At 42.1% G+C, this 12,615-nt stretch overlaps 2 protein-coding genes across 3 annotated transcripts; both read left to right on the forward strand.

The window, feature by feature from the left end:
* Window positions 1-619: 619 nt before the first annotated feature.
* On the forward strand, window positions 620-6,274 carry luc7l (LUC7-like (S. cerevisiae)). Of its 2 annotated transcripts, XM_060869470.1 has the most exons (11): window positions 755-821; window positions 2,392-2,462; window positions 3,695-3,789; window positions 3,886-3,984; window positions 4,065-4,175; window positions 4,340-4,483; window positions 4,601-4,777; window positions 4,872-4,960; window positions 5,134-5,163; window positions 5,308-5,472; window positions 5,629-6,274. In XM_060869470.1, the coding sequence occupies exons 4-11, from the start codon at window positions 3,889-3,891 to the stop codon at window positions 5,699-5,701; spliced, it is 885 nt and encodes a 294-aa protein (XP_060725453.1). In that variant the 5' UTR covers window positions 755-821; window positions 2,392-2,462; window positions 3,695-3,789; window positions 3,886-3,888; the 3' UTR covers window positions 5,702-6,274. The 2 variants fall into 2 exon arrangements, with proteins under 2 accessions (XP_060725452.1, XP_060725453.1); XM_060869469.1 differs by lacking the exon at window positions 2,392-2,462 and having other exon boundaries at window positions 620-821.
* Window positions 6,275-6,870: 596 nt separating this feature from the next.
* stub1 (STIP1 homology and U-Box containing protein 1) lies at window positions 6,871-12,399 on the forward strand. The gene is made up of 8 exons (XM_060869471.1): window positions 6,871-7,197; window positions 7,600-7,787; window positions 8,920-9,118; window positions 9,394-9,559; window positions 10,275-10,353; window positions 10,483-10,539; window positions 10,883-10,999; window positions 11,209-12,399. Exons 2-8 carry the CDS (start codon window positions 7,671-7,673, stop codon window positions 11,332-11,334), a joined length of 861 nt encoding a protein of 286 aa, XP_060725454.1. The 5' UTR covers window positions 6,871-7,197; window positions 7,600-7,670; the 3' UTR covers window positions 11,335-12,399.
* Window positions 12,400-12,615: the final 216 nt, after the last annotated feature.

Here is a 12,615-nt window from a genome sequence, read left to right on the forward strand (position 1 = left end):
TGAAGATTGACAGGAGATGTCCAATGGTAGGGATCTGAAAAGATAGATAGTGGAGCAAAGAGAGAGAGAGAGAGAACAAGAACAAACAATCGCCGCGGTTTTTGTACTGTGACCTCAGTTTGACCTCTTTCACATGTGTCCCAAGTTTGGTGTTGATAGCTCATTTAGTTCTTGAGTTATTGACATTTTAGTAAAACTGGCTCCTCACAGTCCGAACGTTTTGGGGCCCCTTAAGGACCCTGAATCAAAATTTCGACTTTTTTTCGATAATTATTGACATTGAGACTCCAGAGAATATTACTGCACTGGATTGGTCTCGATCAGGCGAAAAACCTAGGACTAGATGCGCTATACAAAATGCGCTATAGCGGAAAAATTTGCCTTACGGTTTGGGCTGCAAGATCGTTTGTAGGGCGGAATAATAATAATAATAATAATAATAATAATAATCCTAACAAAAACAATAGGTTACCAGCTCTTCGCGCTTGAACCCCTAATTAAAAATATTAGTCTAAGTGTATGTGCACAGTGAGACACAAAGTCACGTGCCTCTTATTGTCGGGCTGCTCTTTGAAGATGACGTCTGACGCGCTGATTGGCCGCTCGGTGGTGTGACGCGCTCCGAGCAGACAGAGGAAGAGACGGCGGTGTCGGAGGGGCCATATTCCCCCTGATAGAGCTGTATTTAATACACACTGGTGTTGTTTCACACGGTCATTTAAAGTCTGTATACTGTGGTGTGTGTGCGCTCGGTGTGAGGATGTCGGCTCAGGCTCAGATGAGAGCGCTGCTTGACCAGTTAATGGGCACAGCGAGGGACGGTGAGTAACCAGTTAGCATTAGCATTAGCATTGAGAGGCTGGAGAGGCGAAACCCGCTCACTGTGTTTATTACCTTTATGTGGTTTATTATGTGCATCTCACTGTTAAACACGGACATTAACACCAGATTTCCTCTCGAAATGCACACATTTAATGGTTACAGCACGAACACTAAGAGCTGCAGCAGGTTGTTTATGTAGCTCATTAATGCTAAGCTAATCGCCCACAGTCAGGGCCTACTGTGTGTGTACAGGACTGGAACTACAGATATAAACATATAATATACAACTGTACCGTGTATATATATTATATTACCTTATATAGTGTTTCAGCTAGCTTTAATTAATCACATTACAGCTGTGTCGAATAAACAATATGTAATCTGTTCATTCGATCAAATATCGCGATATTACACCGCGATATCTCACAAATTATCACCGCGATATTAAACCGCGATCTTACAGCGAGATTACAGCGATATCACACCGTGACTATACCCATCTGATATTTATGATGTAAGCACTATTTTTATTTTTATTTTTTTTTACAGTTGTTAGTACTAAAAGTGCTTTAGTTTTACAAAAGCAAAACAAACGTTAAGAATCCTGTCAGAAAACGGCCAATAGCGCCTATGCTAAGCTAACTGAACAATGGCCATAGCTGCTATACGGTAATATCTTATAAAAGTTTACTCTATTAATAACACATTCTCATTATTTTACCCGAGTCTTTAACATTTAGTTATTATATTATAGTTAACTGGTATATCTTTAATTAATTCAGCACTTAATAGTAAAACAATCAGAAATGATCGATCACAGTAATGATTTGTGCTTGTTTTTGAGGTACAACCATGTACATTAATGCTGTATAAGTGTGGACACTGTACATAAAACTAGACAATGTCATTAGATGGTTTAAGAACTGTAATTATGGCTAATGTCACATTGTAAATCATCTAAAGACACGATGCGCTTCTCTTACTTAAAGAACTTATGTAATTACAAAAACACACCACTTTCCAGATTTAGTTTGATATCAGACTGTTTACATCTATTTGATATTTACTTCGTAGGTTAAACGTCACGACGAAGAGCCTCTAACAGTAGAGATTAAATAATAAACGCTGTTCCGTGATCAGGATAATCAGCTTGTACAGAAACTGATCTACACACTCAGTCTTTCACAGTGGGCTGGAATATAATATATTCAGTCTGTTTATTGCTGTATCTATAGCTGTTCTGCCTTCCTCCTATTGGTGGATCGTAGCAGACAGTCGTAGCAGCACTCGCAGTCTGAGACGTTAATCGTTCTGTTTTTATGACCGTTAAATGGCATTTCGGAGGAAATCGTGCTTTAGGAAGTGATGTATGCAGCCTCAGCCATGATCAGTGGCCAATGGGAGCGAGTTAAATTATGAAGTGTGAATCGAGCTGAGGGTCTCCACTGCCACAGAGAGAAAGTGTGTGTGTGTATTTCTGTGTGTGTGTGTGTGTGTGTGTGTGTGCTGAGCTGAATTCATGTTTCCTGCAGACTGAACAATTGTGGCCCCTTTATTCTATTCATTAAGGTTCAGTGTATCTTTGCCAGCCTACATCAATCTGCACGGGAGTTGCAGAAAAGCCTCATGTTCATCGAGCCGTGAGTCACACATGATTTTTAACGCTGTTATGAACCAAATATAATCACACAGCAATGGTAGTCAATGATATTTGCTTTACCACAAATTATTTTGTCAGCCACAGTAAACAGCTATAAAAACAAAAGGCAGGCGGGCTTTAACGTGCACCACCGCCGTTTGCGCTACAGAACACGCTGACTGACAAGGACTAAATAAAAAAAAAACAAAACAAGGCAGTCCTGCGCCGACGCTCTGCACTTTGACTCTTGTGTATGATTCCCAACTTCCTCATTACAGGTTTGGTCAAGAAAAGCTTGTTAATCTTTAATAAGGCCACCGAAGGGCTGGAGCTCCAGGCGGGTACAGTATGGGAGAGGGAGAAAGAGAGCGCTCGAGCTCGCAGTGTGTATAAAACTAACACTTTACTCTGAGTTCATGCTCTTATTTTCATCTTAATTTGTTGTTTTTTTTTTTTTTTTGTTTCCTTTGATACTTCCTTCATCATGTTATTTACTGAAGGGGTAGTAGCTGGTAATCATCTGTGTAATACTGTATGATATTTAACATACACAACATGTTTATCACGAACATTTTCACCTCCACATATAAATTACTATACAATAAAATGTTACCTTGTTCTTTTTATTAAAAATATTGGCATGCACAATAGTGAGTGATTAAAAACCAGAGTTCATTTATGTTTCTGATGGTTTTAATGATCACTATGAAACCCTGTTGGTCAGATCCAACCTGCCTTTTAGTGTATGATGCTTTTAATCCTCGAGGTACATGGTAACCACGTGGGTGCGTACGTGTGTGAATCCTGGCTCTAAAAGACAGACAGTTGTATGGCTTTCTCAACTTAGTCTGCGGTAACGATGTTGTGTGTGTTAAATATTGCTTTCCATTTTTAAGCCTATTAAGTTGGACGTAAACAATACACATCCACTGCCTCAGTTAAACACAGCGATCAGCCAGTGTGTGTAGCTCAGATTCATGACCAGGCTGTCCTCACCTCGGATAGCCTTCACCTCTGCAATCTGTGTAAATATAAATATATTAAACAACACCTCATCAAGGAACTCCCTGTGAAGAGGTTGATCCTTAATCTGTTAATCCCCATCATCCCCTGCAGTGAGGCCCCGCCCATATCCCCTAGGTTTAGCAGTGTGTAATGGTGTGAGTGTGTGGGAGGCGTGTTCAGGTGTGCGTGTGTGTATTCGCTCATTGCATGTGCGTGTTGCTGTTTCAGGAGACGAGTCCCGACAGCGGGTGAAGTTCACGGACGAGCGAGTGTGTAAGTCTCATCTGCTGAACTGCTGTCCACATGACATCCTTTCTGGAACCGTAAGTACATGCTAGAACTATTGGCACCCTAATATTGTGCACTATAACCTTTCCTGTTGAGAGTAACACAGAGCTTCCTCTCCCCTGTCTCTGTAGCGTATGGACCTGGGCGAGTGCTCCAAGATCCACGACCTAGCTCTCAGGGCCGACTATGAGATCGCGTCTAAAGAGAGAGATCTGTTCTTCGAACTGGACGTGAGTGCTCTACTTTGTGTTCGTATGACTGAGTTCACGTGTAGCGGCTGCTCTGTGACGTCTGTTCGCACTGTGTTCAGGCTGTGGATCATCTGGAGTCGTTCATTGCCGACTGCGACCACAGAACCGAGTTGGCGAAGAAACGCCTTGCTGAAACTCAGGAGGAGATCAGCGCCGAGGTCGCTGCTAAGGTTAGTTTATTATAAAATCACTGTATATATTCTGTTACACTGGTGATGTCACCCAACACATTCTTCACACAAGTGTTTTCTAATAGCTTTTCGTACTCTGTGTAATTGTCCGTCACATTCTGTACATGGTTCTTGTGTAAACTCGAGTGTGTGTTGTGTGACAGGCAGAGAAGGTGCACGAGCTGAATGAGGAGATCGGGAAACTGTTGGCAAAGGCAGAGCAGCTTGGTGCTGAGGGGAACGTGGATGAAGCTCAGAAGGTTCTACAGGAAGTGGAGAAAGTGCGCACGAAGAAGAAGGATGCTGAGGTCAGAACATCACACACACACACACACACACACACATATGCACGCACAGGGCTTCAGTGTATTTATAGACAGGATTGTGCCTGCTCACTCAAAGGGAATATTTTTGTATATGTGCAGGAGGAATACAGGAACTCTATGCCTGCTTCCAGTTTCCAGCAGCAGAAGCTCCGTGTGTGTGAGGTTTGCTCTGCCTATCTGGGTCTCCATGACAACGATCGCCGCCTTGCTGACCATTTTGGTGGGAAACTGCATCTGGGCTTCATCCAGATCAGAGAAAAGCTGGAGCAGCTGAAGGTGTGAGAAGTGACTTGTACAGAACCTGGAAGACACTATCGAGCTTTGTATGACACGTGTGTGTGTGTGTGTGTGTGTGTGTGTGTGTGTGTAGAAAACGGTCCTGGATAAGCAGGAGCAACGAAACCAGGAGAGACTGAAGAGGAGAGAGGAGAGAGAGCGTGAGGAGAGGATGAGGAAGAGGTGAGGCACACCAGCTTTACAAGTACACTGTGTGTGTGTGTGTGTGTGTGTGTGTGTGTAATAGGATAATGGTAAAACCACAGGGCTGATATTTTGTACATTATTATTATACTAAATACTACATTGATAATCATGGCAAACCTAATAGAATTTTTTTCTTTGTGTATTTGCAGGACCAAATCACGCAGTCGGGAGCGCAGGAGGTCAGAAACACACACACACACACTCACACACACACACACATTGATTTGAATCTGTGTGCTTTTTACACGTGTCTGAATTAGATGTCTGAATAGTTCTATAGGAGTTCTATTAGTTTTGAAAAGAATCTTAATTCGTGTGTGTAGGTCTCGTTCTCGTGATCGTGAGAGGGAGAGGAGACGAAGGAGATCTCGCTCGTCCTCAAGGGAGAGACGCAGGTCAAGATCTCGATCTAGAGACCGAGAGAGACGCAGGAGACACCGATCACGCTCCAGATCTCACTCGCATTCTCAGAGAGAACACTCACACAGGTACTTTACACTCTCAGAGAACACTCACAAATAAATAGACACTGCATTGTGGAGACAAATTGGATACTTGAATAATGTTGTTGTTTTTTTTCCCTTATTCTTTATTTATTTAATTATTTATTTATTTATTTATTCTCTCCTTCCTCCCCCTTCCAGGTCTTCACGGGACCGTCTTAACGGGAGGACTGAGTGCCGTCGCTCCGGGGACAGAGAATCTGGAGAGCTCTGAGGGCCGTTACCCGACATCATCTGTCACAGTTATCATGGGAACTACTGTGTGTCACACGGCTATGCGTACATATTCTTTCCTCCCTCAGCTTTTTTATTTTTTTTTTATTTACTGATACACCGATGAGTGCAGTGTTGAGTCACTGCTCTTTATTCCCCACATCCTTGTCAGTGGAATGAACATCATTGCTTTGCACCATGTTTTCCAGTGCATTCTGGTCTTTGTAGTGTTTATATTCTGTTTGGGGTTTAAAACAGCTTTTACTGAATTCAGCCTGTTGGTTGAAATTAATTGTGGACCTGTACACTCCGTGTGTGTGTGTGTGTGTGTGTGCGTGCGTGCGTGTGTGTTTGTGTGCGTGGGCAGCTTCCGCATGATTTCCCAATCAAAAGGTGGAGATATCGACACCCCACACTTCTACAGGAGCAGTTTAGAGTACCGCGTGATGAATTTAATAATGTAGGACTCATAATGGTGCACAATTCTACTCCTTATTTCACTCGCTTTTCTTTTATAAACCTGCTCTGATTCTTCTCGTCCCTCTCTAACGCATTATTAAATGGATTTTATCAACTCCAGCTTGTTGTGTGTGTTTGTTAAACCCCAGAACACCGAGCGTGTCCACTGATATTTTAATGCAGTTTTTTTTTTGTATTCTAAAAGATGTCTTACAAAATTTGCTGTGTAATTTCTGACCCTGACCATGAAATAACACCGCAGCACACCATCTATTTCATTGTGTTGGATTAATTAACAGTAATCCTGCCAGCTTTATTCTGTATAACCATAAAACATAACGGCTGTATAACCACTGAAACAATAGTGGCTTTAGGACATCTGTATGTTTATTATTCCTTTGTATTTGATGTGTGGGATCTTCAGTATTCAGTAGTAAAGGTTTTAGTGATAAATGATGGTTTAATGTTCATCATCAGGGGTTTAATAAGTGCTGCTGACACAATAATCTTTTACAAAAGTTTTTGCCATTTAGACAAAGTATAAAGCGGCTTTAATGAAAGTCGAACGATTTAAATGAGATTTTTAAAGACGAGTTTATTTGGTTACTTTTGATCCATAATAGAGTTTTTTGGATGATTCGAAAGAGTCGATTCTTCACCGCGGTTCGTCCGGTTGAGCGTGATGACGCAATCACGACCTTCCTTGGAGACGTCTCGTTACGTAACTGAAGTTTCTGTCATGGCCGCCGGACGTCATGTAACCAAAACAATCTGTAAAATGACTGTTTCACGGTGACATATTGTCTGAATCTCTGTAGCTTTGGATAAACATGGGAGCATTTTTAAATCGTTTGTTTCCGTAATGGTGGTAATTATATAACTACAGGCAGAAAAGGAGCTATAGGAATTGACTTGTGCAGGAGCAGAGCTAGTTAGCGTTAGCATTAGCGTTAGCATTAGCATTAGCGTTATTCGGCTGAGGCTCCCAGTGTGGCTCGGCTGTGTAAGCGGGACAGGAGGGAGCTGTATTTACACCCGGTACGTCTCTGAACACCACTGAACACCACTGAACACCACATACACACTGGTCTTATATCAACTGTCACGTGTTTATTCGGCGTTAATAGAACTCAGTAATTCTACATCTTATCGTGTAGCTCATTATGTCACACTAATTCCCCATGTTTAATATTGACACGTTATGTGTTCCACCTGGTTCTAGATCACACGTTATGTAAAGATTTTACACTGATTAATAACCTATCGTGGAATTTGGTAACGATGACGTGCGTAATTGTCTTCAATCCCAAAGATTAGCTAAATAGCTACTGAGCTAACGTAGCATCATGTTAACAGGTAGCTTTAAAGAGATGTGCAGCGTGTTAGTTATACATTCATCTGGTGTGTGTGTGTGTGTGTGTGTGTGTGTGTGTGTGTTAGCTGAAGAGACGGGGAACAGGATTGGGAAACAGCACGGGGAAGCGGCGGCCGGTGCCGAGCCCGTGGAGAAGATGGCAGGCAGCCCGGAGAAGAGCTGCTCCTCAGCCCAGGAGCTCAAAGAGCATGGCAACCGTTTGTTCCTCTGTAGGAAGTACCAGGAGGCCGTCACCTGCTACAGTAAAGCTATCGTGAGTGTGAGAGAGTGTGTGTGTGTGAGAGAGTGTGTGTGTGAGAGAGAGAGAGTGTGTGTGTGCGTGTGTGTGAGAGAGAGTGCGTGTGTGTGTGAGAGAGTGTGTGTGTGTGTGTGTGTGAGAGAGTGCATGTGTGAGAGTGCGTATGTGAGAGTGTGTGTGTGAGAGAGAGAGAGTGTGTGTGTGTGAGAGAGAGTGCGTGTGTGTGTGAGAGTGTGTGTGTGTGAGAGTGTGAGAGAGAGAGAGAGAGTGTGTGTGTGTGTGTGAGAGAGTGCGTGTGTGTGTGTGTGTGTGAGAGAGTGCGTGTGTGAGAGTGCGTATGTGAGAGTGTGTGTGTGATTGAATGTGCTTGCGAGGGTGCGAGTGTGCGTGAGTGAGTACTCGCGCGTGTGAGTAATTGTGTGCCTGCGTGTGGGAGTGGGAGTGCGTGTGTGTGTGCGAGTGTGTGTTAAGAGTGCAGTCAGACATTAGAATAGATGTATGTGAACCTGAATGGGTTAGTATAGTAGTTATCTTTGTGATTATTAGAATCAGAAGGAGTTTTATTGCCAAGGTGCTTTTGTTACACATGAAATACAAATATACAAAAAAATAATACACTGAAAAATAAGTAAATTGTCTGTACAAATGTAATTGTATGTGCTATAGATTGTAGAATGGAATAGAACAGAATGAGATGCAGGATGTATTCAGGTGGAGGTGGTAATAAATAAATATAAGATTATTACACATTATTATTGTGTAATGGGGAACATTTAACTGTTCATCATGTAGATTGTCTGGGGGAAGAAACAATAAGGTCTTGTTGGTGACGGCTTTCAGACCTTTCCAGAGTGATTATTTTGGGACGGCAGTCAACTCTGTGATTAGTCATGTATGTTATATTTGTGTTTATAGACAGAACTTTACTGTCATTGCCTAGTAGAGGTACATAACAAAGTTTGCCATTAAGCATGTACCAGTGCAAATGTACAAGTAAATTCAGAGACAGCAGTCGCATCTCCTGTTGTCCACTAGATGGCATTGTAGCTCTGACTGTCCTCCAGAAGCTTGCTTTACTGTAAAAACATAGATTTTTACACCATCAGTAGGTAAATGTGCCAAATGTTGTGTGTTTGTTCTTGTGCAGAACCGGAACCCATCAGTGGCGGTGTACTACACTAACAGAGCACTGTGCTACGTGAAGCTGCAGCAGTATGATAAGGCTCTGGCTGACTGTAAACTTGCGCTGGAGCTCGACAGCCAGTCAGTGAAAGCACATTTTTTCCTGGGTCAGTGTCACCTGGAGCTAGAGAACTACGAAGAGGCTATTGGAAATCTACAAAGAGGTACAGACACACCTTTTAAAGACTTTAATATAGATAATAGACGTATTTTATATATGTGTGTATATATATATATATATATATATATATATATATATATGCTAAATATAAAGTATTGTTTATTTTCCTCACAGAAGTAGGGTATAATAATAGGATGCATTTTAAATAGAAATAACTGATCATTCAGTCAGCTCTTAGGGCATGCATTTATCTTTCTATTAAAAAATGTTCTCAGAAATATGTGGACTAATTGTTGTGCTGTTGTGGTTTAAACACAGCATATAACCTGGCTAAAGAGCAGCGACTGAACTTCGGCGATGACATTCCCAGCGCCCTGCGTTACGCTAAGAAGAAGCGCTGGAACAGCATGGAGGAGAAGCGCATCAGCCAGGAGAACGAGCTGCACGCCTATCTCACCAAACTGATCCTGGCTGAAAGGGAGCGGTAAATCAATCCAAATTCAATTCAAATTCAATTTATCTGTGTAGCACCTGAGTGACTTGTGAGGGTGGAAAAGAGACAACATCCAGACATCCCAGTTCATGAACCCTCCAGATCTGCTCCTTTACCTAAGAAAAGCTATCCATAAAAATCTAAACTAAACAAATGTGTTTTTATCCTGGACTTAAACACTGAGACTGTGTCTGAGTCCCGAACACTAATTAGAAGTCTGTTCCATAACTGTGGGGCTCTGTGAGAAAAAGCTCTGCCCCCTGCTGGAGACTTTAGTACTTGAGGTACCAACAAATATCCTGCACCTTTTGATAGATGTAGGTGTGACATCATAAAAAAACAAAAGATCTCTCAGGTTCTGTGGTGAGAGACCATTAAGTGTTTTATAGGTCAGTAATAGTGTTTTATAATCAATGTGAAACTTGACTGGAAGCCAATACAATGAGGATAAGACAGGGGTGATATGTTCATATCCTCTGGTTCTAGTTAGGACTCTAGCTGCTGTGTTCTGGACTAACTGGAGCTTGTTTATGCTCCTACTGGAACATCCAGACAGTAAAGTATTACAATAATCCAACCTAGAGGTAACAAATGCATGAACTAGTGTTTCTGCAATCCACAGTGTGTTACTAATGTAGTGCTGAGTGATGTGAGACCGCCGACAATGCTCTGCTTAACGTGTGTGTGTCTGTGTGTTTACATGCAGGGAACTCGAAGATTACAGAGAGAAGCAGGGCGATGACAATCTGAGTGATGGAGACATCAGCAAAATCAAAACAAAACACGTGAGCCACAATTTCAGATTCTGTGTTTCATTAATGAGAAAATTCAGTGCTGTATTTATCTGTATCTTGTGTGTGTGTGTGTCTGTGTGTGTGTCTCTGTGTGTGTGTGTGTGTGTGTGTGTGTTTCAGGATAAATATCTGATAGACATGGATGAGCTCTTTTCCCAAGTGGATGAGAAGAGGAAGGTGAGTTTCGTGTGTGTGTATGCATGTGTGTGCATACGTGTGTGTGCGTGCGTACATGCATGTGTGTGTGTTTGTGCTTAAATAGAAGTTAAACTGCATATTGTGATGAGGGGAAATATCTGATAGAACTAACTGCCTCCTGAGCAACGTTGCCGCCTGTGAGGTTGATGGTTTCGCTCGTTTGTATGTTGTGACGGGTGATGTGTGAGAGAGAAGCTGGGAACTTCATTGCTTTCCTCACTAGCTGTTGAACGGCAAAAACGATTGCCTTGAAAATCTGTTGAAAAATAGATGGAGTGTGTATTTATACTTTGTGTGTGTGTGTGTGTGTGTGTGTGTATAGAAGCGAGAGATCCCTGACTATCTGTGTGGAAAGATCAGTTTTGAGTTAATGAGGGAACCTTGTATCACACCAAGCGGCATCACATATGACCGCAAAGATATTGAGGAGCACCTACAGGTAACACACACACACACACACACACACACACACACAGGATGACACACTCCTTTCATATTGACATTAAATTGCGTACGATTTTGCTTCTGAATATGGTATAGCAGCTTTAAACAGTCCTCACTCTCCTGTCCTCTTTCTCTCTCTTAATAACACAAAGAAAACTCAAGTTGCTAAGGAACCAATAAGTGTTTTGTCTCCTGTCTGTGTAGCGTGTCGGCCATTTTGACCCCGTGACTCGAAGTCCCTTGACCCAGGACCAGTTGATCCCTAACCTGGCCATGAAGGAGGTGATTGATGCTTTTATCCAAGAGAACGGCTGGGTGGAGGACTACTGAGTGCGCGCGCACACACACACACACACACACACACACACACACACACACACACAGAGGGGAGGAGTGTGAGGGTTGGTCAGAGCTACTTCTGGATGTACATATGCACTTTAAACTTCGCTCTGACCTGCCCCCTAATGCTGGACTCTCTCAGGTCTCCCTCTCTATCCATACTATTTGTCTTATTCTGTCCATTTTATCTCCTGCTGCTGTGTATCATCTCTCTCTCTCTCTCTCTCTCTCTCTCTCTCTCTCTCTCTCTCTGTTGTGATGTAATGTTTCAGTTTGAACTGGATAAAGGTGATGGGTTTGTAGTTTACTTTCCTTAGCAAGCTCTCTCTCTCTCTCTCTGACTCTCTCTCTCACTCTGTCTGTCTCTCTCTGACTCACACTCTCTCTCTCTCTCTCTCATATGTGCCTCCTGTTGCCCTCTCAAGTGCGTATGCTCATTGCTGGACTTTGAGAGGACCAGTGACTCTTCACATGTAATATAGGGAAAAAACACATTATTATATACAGTCTGTGTATGTGTGTGTGTGTGTGTGTACACGTCCATGTTCAGCAGTCTAGGGAAATATGGAGCTATGCTTAATAAGTGTATAATAAACAAGTAGGATGTTATTACGATTTAATTAAAATGTTAGAAATTGTAGTTAGCTGCATTTGGGTCTGTGTGTCTGTCCCCTAATCTATGTTTTTACACGGCACCCAATCGAACCTCCACACACACAGACACAAGTGTTTCTATCCATCCAAGTTTATTATGTTTTAAGATTGTGAACTAAATCACAGCTAACAAATCAGAGAAATTGGGGCGGAGTTTGAAAATCACAAGAAGATGCAATCAGGGCTAATGGCAGATGGGATCTCGATCTTGGGGTGTGTGTGTGTGTGACAATTTGAGGGATGAGCATTATGTATCGGATGCCTTGTTTTCTCTTAAACACACACAATGTTATGCAGTTTGCTTTAAGTGGAAAAAGTTAAATGTTACAGTTCATTGCAAGTATTCAAACAGGAAGTGAAATGACCAGGCGCATGTTAAATAAATCTTATTTTTTCTAAAAACCTACATGTATACTTCTTTTCTCTGTTTGTTTTAGGGCTTCCGTTTATATCATTGGCTAAGTGCAGGTTATAGAGTCGGTCTCTTATGGCCAAGTCACAACCTCAGGCCAAAAGTTTATCATCAGTGATGGGAATTTTTAAATTTAATACAAACCTCAATATGGTGTTCCACAGGGATTTAGTCTGCGTCCCCAAAAACATCCCTCTGAGTCTCAA

This window comes from Tachysurus vachellii, chromosome 5 (assembly GCF_030014155.1).
Source record: "Tachysurus vachellii isolate PV-2020 chromosome 5, HZAU_Pvac_v1, whole genome shotgun sequence".
NCBI classification, from domain to species: Eukaryota; Metazoa; Chordata; class Actinopteri; order Siluriformes; family Bagridae; genus Tachysurus; species Tachysurus vachellii.

What these genes read in the sequence shown, in the direction of transcription:
- stub1 (XM_060869471.1), top strand. Translation starts at nt 7,671, where the DNA reads ATGGCAGGCAGCCCGGAGAAGAGCTGCTCCTCAGCCCAGGAGCTCAAA. An exon ending in TATTGGAAATCTACAAAGAG is followed by an intron (nt 9,119 to 9,393) that starts GTACAGACACAC and finishes GTTTAAACACAG; the next exon opens with CATATAACCTGGCTAAAGAG. An exon ending in AAGTGGATGAGAAGAGGAAG is followed by an intron (nt 10,540 to 10,882) that starts GTGAGTTTCGTG and finishes GTGTGTGTATAG; the next exon opens with AAGCGAGAGATCCCTGACTA.
- luc7l (XM_060869469.1), top strand. Translation starts at nt 761, where the DNA reads ATGTCGGCTCAGGCTCAGATGAGAGCGCTGCTTGACCAGTTAATGGGC. An exon ending in GCGCCGAGGTCGCTGCTAAG is followed by an intron (nt 4,176 to 4,339) that starts GTTAGTTTATTA and finishes GTTGTGTGACAG; the next exon opens with GCAGAGAAGGTGCACGAGCT. An exon ending in CAGAGAGAACACTCACACAG is followed by an intron (nt 5,473 to 5,628) that starts GTACTTTACACT and finishes TCCCCCTTCCAG; the next exon opens with GTCTTCACGGGACCGTCTTA.